This window comes from Melanaphis sacchari, unplaced genomic scaffold, assembly GCF_002803265.2.
Source record: "Melanaphis sacchari strain LSU unplaced genomic scaffold, SCAv2.0 Contig0_pilon_pilon, whole genome shotgun sequence".
NCBI classification, from domain to species: Eukaryota; Metazoa; Arthropoda; class Insecta; order Hemiptera; family Aphididae; genus Melanaphis; species Melanaphis sacchari.
This window is the reverse complement of record NW_020270366.1, coordinates 18,784,422-18,797,279: the sequence shown is the minus strand read 5'-3', so window position 1 is coordinate 18,797,279 and position 12,858 is coordinate 18,784,422. Positions and strand designations below refer to the sequence as shown.

At 26.4% G+C, this 12,858-nt stretch overlaps 2 protein-coding genes across 3 annotated transcripts; both read right to left on the bottom strand.

Annotated features, from left to right (window-relative positions):
• Positions 1-242: 242 nt before the first annotated feature.
• On the bottom strand, positions 243-5,135 carry LOC112593039 (transmembrane protein 87B). 2 transcript variants are annotated; one of them, XM_025337264.1, is made up of 16 exons: positions 4,889-5,135; positions 4,749-4,809; positions 4,280-4,368; positions 4,095-4,211; positions 3,976-4,029; positions 2,501-2,674; positions 2,315-2,435; positions 2,085-2,253; positions 1,811-2,020; positions 1,209-1,329; positions 1,043-1,146; positions 891-973; positions 719-825; positions 590-642; positions 478-505; positions 243-416 (listed from the first exon to the last, which is right to left on the bottom strand). In XM_025337264.1, exons 1-16 carry the CDS (start codon positions 4,991-4,993, stop codon positions 375-377), a joined length of 1,638 nt encoding a protein of 545 aa, XP_025193049.1. In that variant the 5' UTR covers positions 4,994-5,135; the 3' UTR covers positions 243-374. The 2 variants fall into 2 exon arrangements, with proteins under 2 accessions (XP_025193049.1, XP_025193059.1); XM_025337274.1 differs by having other exon boundaries at positions 894-973; positions 4,889-5,134.
• A 1,287-nt stretch (positions 5,136-6,422) lies between these two features.
• On the bottom strand, positions 6,423-9,263 carry LOC112591003 (pre-mRNA-splicing factor Slu7). The gene is made up of 6 exons (XM_025334626.1): positions 9,042-9,263; positions 8,787-8,972; positions 7,801-8,103; positions 7,506-7,729; positions 7,141-7,447; positions 6,423-7,080 (listed from the first exon to the last, which is right to left on the bottom strand). The coding sequence occupies exons 1-6, from the start codon at positions 9,153-9,155 to the stop codon at positions 6,487-6,489; spliced, it is 1,728 nt and encodes a 575-aa protein (XP_025190411.1). The 5' UTR covers positions 9,156-9,263; the 3' UTR covers positions 6,423-6,486.
• Positions 9,264-12,858: the final 3,595 nt, after the last annotated feature.

The window sequence follows — 12,858 nt, the reverse complement described above, 5'->3', positions numbered from 1 at the left end:
AATTTTTTAAATCAAGTGAACATATTGTATTTTAATTTGTAATATTTTATACAATCTTTATTAAAATATTTTTATCATTTTTTTTAATCAGAATAGTAAATATTTTTTTATTTACATAATTTTGTTTTTATATTTACATAATTTCGTAATTATTCAATGTTTCTTTTAAGACTAAAATTAAAACAACATAAATTAAAAAGGAATATGGATATTAAAATACACAATATTGTAGTGACCAATAACAAAATAATAGTTAAATTAAAATAAATAAAAACAAATTATAAGTAAATAGTAGTACAGAATAATAAACATTTATACTTAGCTTATTTTATGTGGTGAACTACAGCATTATATAAAACTTAAATTCAAAATGTTTATTGTAGTTTTGACCGCTCAATGGCTGTATTATGATCATCCTGAAAATATAAAAATACTACATGTTATACTTTACAAAATTAAATTAAAATAAATATTTACCTCACTATAATCCAAAATTGGCACAGTACTAGAAATGAAAAAATTCAAATACAGTATTAATTTTTATATAAAATATAAAAAGTTTAGTTGATTTAAAATATTAATAACTTACGTTTCATACAATGAACCTGGTATGTTTTCTTCGACCCATTTTAAATCATCATCCTGCAAATTATTAATTACAATAAATTAAACATTATAATATATAACTATAAAATAATTAATTAAACTAAATACATACAAGTTGTGTTTGACTTTTTGTACTACTATTTGAAGCGGGATAATCTTTATACGGTGTCACATTAGAATTGTGATTGGATGTATTTGTAGTGGTTCTCATCTTCACATCTGAACAAAATGTAATTAACAATGAAAAAAATCTTTATAAATATACAATAATAAATATTTTATACCACCATTATAAGTATCTTTAATAAATAATTCAGTTTCGTCTCTATCATCATCAGGAGCATCTAACAATGGAGTAAATGCATATCTATGTAACAAAATAAGAGTTGAAATATTAATTAATATTCCAAATTTTAATAAAGCTATAATAAATAACCTTTGATTATTATTAGTTGGTCTCCAGAGTATCATAATCACAAGTAATATTATAGAAAACTCTATATGCCAAAATGCATCATCTAACCATTGTTCCTTCCAATTCTACAAATATTGAAAAAAATATTAATATTTATTAAATAATTAAAATTTTTAAATTAACTTACACCACCACAATCTGATAATCTTTGTGTTTTTATAGAGTACAGCATGAATAAAGTGGAGGTTATAACAGTAAAACCCAAAACATTGGTAAAATGTGTATATAACTGGAGTTTAACTGCATTTCTTAAAATAAAATTAAATGTGTAAATAAATAATACTTCATACTTATATGTACAATGAATATTATATATCAGCGGTTCTTAACCTGTAGTCTGTGGCCCCCTGGGGGTCCGTGATACTTATGTCGGGGATCCGCGGTAGCCTTAACACTTAACATACTTATACATCAATACGTAACGTATAGTAAAAGAAATGTAATTAAAAAAAAATTGACAAAGAGGTCTGTGATTTCTAAAAATTTTTGATCAGGGGCCTGTGATCTACAAAAGGTTAAGAACCATTGTTACATATAATATAATAAAACGTCAAAGTATTGATTAAAAAAATAGATCCTAAATAAAATATTCAACTTTTAAAAATATTTTTTTGGAATAATGAGTTTATTTTAATCAATAATATCATAAACCATATAATAATAGTAATTTCTAAATATTGTATTTGATAAAAAAAAAATATAATAAATATTGAAACATTTATTTTGTACCTCCGAAGTCTTAAAGCCCTAGTTGTCTGAGTTAGGGCAGCAAATATCCAACAGACAATTCCAGAATCTAAAGCAGCTAACGGTAATTCAACTAATAACATTTCTGCAGTCATATTACTTGACAATCGAAAATATGATTCCATTAATGACATCGCTAAATATAAAGAACTGACTCCTAGGACCTTTGGTAAAAGTGGACCTAATCTAGGCCTAAATAATAATATATAATTAAATGCAATCACTATAGTAAATCATTATTTTACCAAAAACTTACTTAACAATACCAAACCCTAAGCTTACAATGATAACTAAAGTACGTGCAAGTGTCCGTTTCAAACAAGAAATCACTTCAGCCATGGTCATTACTCCATAGATATTATCTAAATGACCTGTAAGGTTCAGTTCATAATATTCTGCATAAAAAGCTGCTTTTTCAACCATTCCTGAAATGTATAAGGTGGTAAATATTTTATATTAGAGTTCATAGTGATTTTAGTTATTTACCTAAAAGAATGACAGCTCCAATCCAAAATTGTATTTGAAGCAAATCTCTCCATTGCATAAATAATAAAACTAACCACGTTAAACCAAAAAATATATAAACGAAACACATGAACCCGTAAAACTAAAAGAATGTAAAATCTAAATGAAGTTTTATTCATGTACAATTTACTTGTTAAAGTTAATTACATGTAGTAGTGGCCAATTTGTAGCTGATAAATATCCATGTGGTCCTTTCATTGAAATTTCTAAATTGGCAGTAAATTGATCATCCTTTATATCATATCTGGTATCTTGATTAATTGTCACCGTTAATAAGTACACTCCATCTGTTAAAATTGTATAAACTCGATGATTGGATCTCTATTTAAAAAATAAAACAAAATTTTTATCTATAATGGAAACATTAAGTTTATAGTGATTTCAAAGTAATATATTTTCATAGTTATATTATTTTTACTTTTATTTAACAAGTCTAGTTCAAAATAACTTATTAACAAGAATAAAATAATCTATAGTCTATAGTCTTAATGTTGATGTATAAATAAATTTATATAATTTTAACGTTATAATAAGATTCGTGTTTTCTTGTTTTAAAATGTATTATTCTAAATAAGTTTAATTTAGTTTACATAATAACTGTGAATATTCCAATATACACATATGTTTTCACATAAATTAATTGAATTATTTATTAATTTTTAAATGTTTTATACCTGGGGGAAGTTAATTTATAAGAAACTTTTTTGTGTTCTCTTAAAAATAAAAAAAATGTATGAAAATAATCAATGAACATCAAAATATTCTTTAATATACAAATTTTAATTATTTTTTTAAATAAAAAGATAAACTTGTGTTACCTATTACAAGATAAAAAACTAATAATTCTAAAACTTTAACATACATTAATTATTAAAAACAAAAAGTAAAAAATATTATTTTATTGATAATTTATAAGAAAAAATAGTGGATCTTAAAATTAAAACATATAAATATCTAAAGATTTTTTCTCACAGTTTAAAAAATTATTCCAAGATAAAATAAGCTAAAAAACTAATAATTTCAAATATTAAAAAAACTTTTCTGTATAGAACAGTGGTTCCTAACCTTTTTGACATTACGGACTATTTAGAGAACATTACAGATCACCTAAATTTTAGACCTTATTTTTTTTTACAAACAAGAATCAATTTATTTATTTGTATGCTACTTATAAACTAATTATGCTGTACAAACAAGATTAGATTATTGGTTAAAATAATAAAATAAGTGGTATTGTCATAAAAATTTATGAAATATAAACAATGTAATATACACACAATATGAAATTGGTGATACATATCTTTGGTATTTGTGTCACACACCAAAGAAAAAATGAAATATTTTTAAAGTTTGTAAGTATGACTTGTGGACCATTATACAACATCTTAGAGGCTACTGATAGTTCATGAACTATAGGTTGGGGACCTCTGATATAGAATGAATTATCTACTTTTTTTTACTATTTAAAACTGCATTTGCTCATAAATGATGAGTAAGAACATACAAATTTGGACTCAACATAAATTAATCAAGTGATTAATATTAATACTATATTAGTAAATCGTTATATATACTACATCTCTAAACTGCACAATTAATTTAAACTGATAAAAATTACTTACTTGGTGTAGTGCTTTATTATTAGTTTTATTAGTCTCAAATGACGATAAATCATCCTATACAAAAAAAAAAAATGTTTAAAATTATTTATTAAATTGCAATATTTAATAAGTATAAATACCAAATCTATTCCACTGGCACAGGAGTATACTTTATCATCAAATTTCACATGATTCATATAAGTATTATTGGTATTAGCGTCATGGTTTAAATCTTTTATTTGGAGTTGTTTTATAAGCTAAAAAATAATTTCCAAATTTAGGCAATAACTAATAACCATTGACACTAAATAAAAAGAGAACTTACTCCACTGCCAAGTTTCAAGTAGTCATTCCAACATTCAGGTTCTGTTAGGATCCAACCAACAGAGACATTATACACATTGCTACAAGTAACTGTAACACAAATAAAAATAAAAATATTTGTTTTGTGCATATATAGAACAATAACATCCAAGACCGTACTTAGGTTTGGAGAGTACTGGACAAACCAAATCTTCCAGGCCTTTTATTTTCCTAAGAGTTAGATTTGATTGTTAAGAGGAATTTTTTTTTTTTATTATACATAAAAACCAATAATTAATTTATACACAACAAATGTAAATACAATGATAATAAATAAATAAGTTTTAATAGGTGATTGGGGCACAATACCTAAACTAAAACCAGGACTCGTTAAGATTTTTAATTTTTTTAAAGCACAAGTCCCAGACAAACGACTTCAGAATACTAGTCTAAGTACAGCCCTGGTAATATCAACATATGAATAAATATACTTTTAATTGATATTTCTGTGCCTTTAAATAGGCTACCGCCACAAAATTGTATAGAATTTTCCTGCAAAAATAAAAATGAAGAATAAATATATAGTAAACTTTACGAATAGCCGATTACATCGGCATAGTAAACACCTCACATTGTCAATAATGGTGGACCACGATCCTTCACCGGGTCTAACTGCATGACACGTAAACGCTAAAAAAGTACAATACAACAAATATATCGGAACATTTGACAACATTGAAAGTATGTCTAATAAAATGTCGTAATAGTAATTCTATAATCTAATACACAAATGTACAAGAAATTATTCACTAGTTACTACGTTTGTCATTCAAAAACAATTCACCATCAAAATTTTACAACGTTTTAATATTTAATGTAAATAAATATAAGCTTTATCATAGTTGATACTTATTCCGTGATAACAATGTTATATCTTATAATAATATATTAACCAATAACTATTCAGGATATTTCCGCTTTATATTTAAACCAAACCACGAAGATTAGAGATCTCTAATCTTCTTGATTTAAACAAAACTATAGATAAATAATATACGATTGAAATTTAACCTTACCTCTAAGTTTGATAATAGCATTGATTATTGATTATGGAATCCACAGAATTATTCTGTGATAGAATATTATATAATCAATAATAGTAGGTAAATTAAATTTAATACTGAAGTCTATAAAACTAAATTCATAATTAACTAACTAGTAAATCATGACTAAATTAGAACTGCTCAACACAGATTTTTTATGTTGTCTAATGCCTATTTATAGAACAGTTACACATTTACAATACGTTAATAGTGTTAATATACCTTGAAATACATAGACGTATGTTTGATTTTATAGTCTCAAAACACTTATAATGCTGAATTGCATTAATGTTTTACAAGAAACACTGTTCATTTATGCAATATTACTTTAATTTATTAAACTTACAATTTAAACCTACAAACTTATTTGTTCACTCTTTATGTATGAGGGGTACAAAGAACCAATAGAAAGTTTTTATTGTTAAAAAAATACACTTACTTTTTATCTAAAAAGATAAATCTTTTGAAAACTTTTCAATTAGCAGTTAAATATTAATTATCTTGTTTTATATATACTTTGATTGATATCAGCATAAATATTTAAAGATTTTATAGAGTTCAGATCAATAATAATATTAATTTTATTTTTAATAATATCTGAAACCTTAAAATATGCATTAATCTTAAATATTTTAAAATAAATTTGTAAATTAAAATAAAATCAAATTGTTAACCTTTTTTAATTTTAAATTGCTAGGGACCACATTGGAAATAAAAATAGTATTTTAGAATAAGGCTATTTATATTTTATAAAATACAAACTATATTTATCTAAATATTGACTTTAAATGTATAAGGAATGGGCAATTGAATTTATCAAGTTATCAAACTCTCTAATATTATAACCTTCCAGAAATTCCAACAGTGAAATTTGTTTAAAACATTTAAAATCAATACTAAACAGAGTTTGTATTATTGTATAATATTGTATAAAATATAAAACCTTATTCTAAGTTTGTTAAGTTAGATAATCCAGCACTGATTTATATACTAATATGTGTTATATTAATGAACTAACTACTAAGGAAATTAATAATATAAGCATAATATTTTTCCACTTAACATATGATGTAATTTACAGTAAAATTGAACATTTTTATGAGATTAATTCAAGTAAATAAAAAAATTAAACAAAATTGGACATAGGATCTTCATCTCTGCGTTTTTTCATGTGGTATGCTTCAATTTCTTCATCAGTAGGCTTAGAAACTTCATACATACTATTATATGGACGTTTTCTCTCATCCATCTTCATAATTCGATCAACTTCTTTTAATCGTTCATCTTCTTTATCTAATGCCTTTTGTAATGCATCTTTTATTTCCTCTTTTTTAGCCTTCTTTTTTGTCATTTTCTTCTTCTTCTTCTTCTTTTTCTTTTTTTTAGACTTTTCTTTTAATGTTTCAGAATCTGATGAAGATGACGACAATGATGATGAACAATGAGATGTAATTGATTCAGCTGTTTTAGGTTTTTCTTTAAATATACTAATAGACTCTGGGATAGTATTTTCAACAACAGGGACAATCTTTCCTAACTCTGGTAAATTTGTGGATAATGCAACTCCTGATTTGCCCGTGCAATAAGAATTTTGTACCAATGAACGGCAGCATTTATAACCCCATTCTCCAGCTTCCCAGTAGGAACCCCAAACAGATGTATGATTAGAAGGGTAAACATCTTCTTCATAGCGTGAACGTACAATTCCCTTTTCTTCACCCTAAAAAAAAAAAAAAAAATAGTCATCCATATTGAAAAGTAATTGTTATTTAAGTCGTACTTTAATAATATCTCCTCTTCTAGAATACTCAATGTACTCTTCAGTTTGTGCTAATAACAATTGTACAGGAGGTGTTTGCAAATGTTCTTCTCCACCATATTTTGCCAACACTGTATTCTGTGTTTTCTTTTTAAAACGATCTTTATGAGTTTCATACTCTTTTTTCAATTGCTCTAATTTTGTAGGTTCGGCTAATAGATGTACATCAACACCACGTTCATATGCTTCCCAAGCAAATAACTGGGCTTGTGCGTGTTTAGTTGTATCACCACTGTATCTAACAAAATTCTCACCAGCATATTCCACTCTAAAATTGATCAATAAATTAATTACTTTTTAACGTGTTTAACTAATATACAACTCACTGTTCTGGATCTTCTCCAGGTTTGTGTGGGTTATCCCTCATTGATCTTGTTTTAGGATCATAATAAGCAGATGATAAATCTAAATTTCTAAGATATTTTGCTGTATCTTCTCGGATTCTTAAATTTCTAACAGTAATACGTTGTTTACTGTCTACTTTTGTTCCAGGCATGTCAAAGTCATCTACATATTTATCTTCATCATTTTCGTCAGCAGAACTGTTACCCTAGAGATTAAATATTTTATAGTAAAAATTGTTATCATTTAAATTAAATTGATTAAAAAAATTTAATTTACTTCTCCTTTTTCATCTCCATCGGCATTTAGTTTTTGAGCACGAAGGTCACGCTTAGCCTCTTCAATTTTTTGATACTGTTCAATAATTACTTTATGTTGAGAAGGATCATATCCAGCCCATCGATCTCGTTTTCCATCAAAGTCTTGATTGAGTTCAGGTTGTACATATTCATCTGGCGCAATATTTATAGAATTATGAATAGCCCCAACTTTTCGTGGTCTTTCAAAACAGTCTTTTTTTTTATGTGTCATTGCACCACAGTTTTCACATGCTCCTTTACGGAATTTGGTGCTTACAGATTCCTTAAAAATGTATATTATTGTATTAAGTGAATATTTAAATATTTTAATATACAGTAATGTTTTTATTGAAAACTATACAATATCTTACCAAACCAGGAATTATATAATACAACTTATAAACCTTATTTACTTTAATTTTTAATATAAAAATATATATTATTTATTTTTTTTTTTTAAAGATATAGTTAAAGAAATTACAAAACATGGATATCTGTATAATATACAAAAATATCACAATATTGACATTGTGGATATAAGTTTTTTACAAATATAATTCTCAGTAATATATATAGCTTAAAAAATAAAAAAAAATAGTTTAAAAGTTTAATGTATGACAGATATATATTATTGGTATACAACTATAATTATGTATTTTGAATCATATCAATCAGTACAGAACTATTAATAACTAAAATGTTATTAATATTGTATATGCTACATAAATATCAAACATATTTTAATCTTAACACTTTGAAAAAGAAATTCAATAATAATAAAAATAAAATGTATTATTTTAATGGTTTTAGAAAAATGTTTGATAGTATATAATACACATTTAAATTAAAATTTGTTGTGTGTAAATTAATATTAAGCAAGACATGTAGCTTGCATGTGCATACATAATGCTAGTATAACAGATAATCATTCAAATTAAAAGGTATAATATGATGAAAAATACTTACAGTGTTTACACCTCGTTTATACCATTCATTTAAACTTGAATATTCTTGGGCTTTCCCGGGAACACGTTGATGTTTAAGTGTTGGACCAGAAGTACCATAATACCATGGTGCTGATGATATATATTGTGGAATGTGAGGATTGATATCTTTGCCCTCTTCGTCAACTGCAGCTGGAGCTGTTCCCGCCTAAGTATATAAATAATTAGTCATCAACCGTCAGACAAACCATAAAAAATGAATATTATTTTTACTAACTTTTCGGGCTTCTTCGAGTTCTTTAGCTTTTCTCCAATCTTCACGCGATTTCTTTTTTGGTTCCTCTTCATCGTCATCGGTCTTCGTTTTTAAAATTTCTGATATTGTTGCCATTGTGTTATAGGAGCAAAAATTAAGTTTTTAGTTAATATTTTGCCTTTAGAAGTAAAGTGTAAACCCTAAAATCAAAACAGACAAATATGAAAAGCTAAATAATACTGTAAACAGTGTTATCAATTGTTTTGATAGTTTATCATGGAAAAATGCTATAAATGTAATTCAATTGTATAACTATGTTCACGCGGCGTCGTGCATAGACTATCAAAGGTACACTTCATGATTATGTAGTATATGTATATATTATTATTTATTATCGATAAAGATCTATATAGACGTGTAGTGTGTTTTTGGAATAATCTACAGCAAAATAGATATTTATAATTGTTATTTTTTAACAAAAAAAATATAAAAATTATTAAAAACGGATGGTATTAAGAGTATTACGTCACTGTCAGCAGCTGTTTGTTCATTGTTCACCTCTAACCCTCAACCCTGTACGCAGACCTTTTCCCAAATTGCAACGTTCGTTGTCTATTTTGGACGACTCCAGCCGTGAAACCACAGTAGGCAGAGGAAAATCGCTGCATTATCCGTACCAGTTCCCTTGGTTGTGATTTCGTTAGATGTTATTGATTTACAGTAATGTTTTAGATAAGGAATTGTGGAGTGCAGTGTTTTAATTTTAATGATAGTCTAAGACGTCTAAGTAAGGGGCCATGTCCGGCGAGAGAGAACCGTACATGTTGTAAGAGAGTGGTGTGTACGTGGAACGATCTGTGGGGTTACCACCGGATTGGCGCACACAAGTCGTCGTTCACCATCACGTTATTAATTGATGACTGATGCTCAACAGCAGCCGCGTCCACAAATAGATACATCCATAGACGTAAATAGGGGGGTGGCTTGGGTGAGCTTAACTCACTCTTCAGCCACTCAAACCCACCTAAAGTGAAATATGATTTGAAAATTTGAAAACAAGTAAGTTATTCAAATAATACGTTTTTCTTTAATTATATCACAATAGAACACAATCATGGGTGACACACTGACACAAAAAAAAATAATTGATTATAATTATCGAATATTGTGATAATGGTGTAGAACAAGTTATTGATGCAGGTTGTGAGGTAGTAATTCATAGTAGATGTAATACAACTATTATCAGTGATTTAAGTAAAATTATTTTATAAATGGAAATATGCCAGTACTTTCCTTGTTCTGAAGAATATAAATTATAAAGTTATCACGATGATTTTTGTAGCTTACATAATATGTGTTCTTTTTTTCATTTGCTCTATTTAAAGTGTTTATGGTTAAGTGTTTAAAGTCATTATGTTTAGCATATTTAATAATTATAAAAAATAATCTGCCAAAAAAAAAAATGCAACTACTGTTTGCGTAAAAATGTATGTTATTTAAATGGACTATTTATTATTATGTATTCGACACGATAGGAAACGAATGGTACTTAAGTCGTATACGTGACATATGTAAATCTATACTGCTGCAGTGCGTAAGACTGTAGATATCAAGAAGGACACATTTCGTCACAGGTAGAAAAAATAATAATAAATACACCAATGCTGTCATATAGGAAAAGTAGACAGTTTCCGCCGGTAGTAAAACTGTTTTACAGTTCATAAAACCTATTATACTAAAGACTTAATATAACATCTATTATATATATATATGTATATTTATACTTTTTCAGTACACATGTTATTTGTATACTTGAGTCTTGTCACTTGTGTGACATAAAATGGTGTGAATAATTTCTTACATGTAAACCCATAAAAGGCGATTCAGGTAAAGGTTCAACATTTATTTTTTCAAAAAGTTTGAACATTTTTGAAATTTCTTCACGTTATTTTAAGTCATAATTAACTCAAACATTTTTTTTTAAATTATATTTATTTTTCTATATCATTTTTTAAGTTTTTACTTTGTTAAATTACTATTTACATATTTTTAATTTAATATTCTGAAACAGAACATTATTCAAAAAATGTATATATACAATATACTATAATCAAGTTTCTTACGAGTTAGTTTAGTTTAAAGTATTTACTGTTATAGACTAACATTTTTTTCGGAATATCTATTCCTGTGCATGGTAACTGTAGTATGCTATTCCACTTACTTTGTCTAAACTTATAATCAACTATTAAACTATTCGTTTGGTATGATCTTACTCTGGATAACAATTAAAAACTTCAAACTTCAATCTCCATATAATAATTAAGAACAACCAGGTACGTTAAGACAGCGGTACAAGTATTATAAAAAAGTACTGTTTGTTTAATTAACTTAAATACTAAAATAAGAGGTAGGTATATTTTTTTTTTATAATAATTATTTATCATGATAATAATATTGTTAATTAATAATAAAAAAAAAAAAATGTTGTCATCAGGCGGAGATCGAACCGTGGAATTTAATTATCTGTTGATTAAAATCGATTAATTTTACATTAAACGTATTAAATAACCATTAAAAGAGAGATGTCGCCTTCTAATCTAACTCTCTAATTGCACTTACACCTCCTACTACAGTTGGCTTCGGAGGGTTTAGCTTTCGAAGAGCTTATTTAGTCAAACGACATATTTAGATCAACGACGCCATCATTGACGTACAAGTGGCTCAGTTATTTTTATAGCATTTAAACATGATTTGTTTGTTCTCCTGGTGACGAATCAAATAAACAATGTATGTAAAAATATATATATATAATAAAAATATACTATTTTATAATAAATATACTTTACTAATAGATATTTTAAATTGTATTTCTTTATTGAACATTTTGATATTCATAATTTTAATATATTTTCTTGTTTATTAAGAGTGAGGGTAGCAGTGTTATAACCCCTTCCCAGTGTTAACATATTAATTATGAGCTTAAGCCCACTCAATTTAATGGCTCTAGTTACGTCTATGGATACGTCACTGCCTTCAGAGCAAGATTAATAAAATTAATAGTCCAGGCGATTTCTCTATTTGTATTACATACAGATTTAAACATTTATACGTTTAATTTTTGTGTATTATAAGTTATAGGTACCTACTTATAAAATTGTAAGATGTAATACAAACAGACCTGCGATAATATGCTCAAAAAGTTGATCAATAATTAAGTGTGATCATGCGGTTTTATTATTAATATTAATTAACATAATACGTATTATGTTTATACAGTTATAAGTTGGACAGATTAAAAAAAAAATAGGGTTACTGCACGACGACTTAAATTTTTTTTTTTTTTTTTTTTTTTTTTAAGGCCTTTGAGACCATCTTGCCATAGAACAAATCCTTTCCCACTCTTCTCTATTCTCCGCTACTTCCTTCCAGTCCCTGTGATCATATTCCGCTTCGCCAGCACTTAGGAAATCTTTTTTTATTCCATCTTCCCAGCGTAGCCTTGGTCTACCCAGTGGTCTTTTTCTCTTTGGGTTTTTTTTTTTTTTTTCTTTTTTTTTTTTTTTTGCACGACGTCTTAAATAGGCAATTAAACTAAAACGTTGTAAATCTCGTGATATGTGTATATCTTAGGTATATCGTAAATGATAATTATACTTGAATAAAATATAAATCTTATGTTATCATTCTTATCGATTATCAAAAAATAAACTCACAAAAAAAATTGTTCTTTTTATTGATTAATAGAATTTGATTTAAGTATAATAGTGATTAAGGTAGTATATAACAAGGAGAGTAATTTAAACAATAAACTTATTCTAATTTCATTGACTCGGTTTAG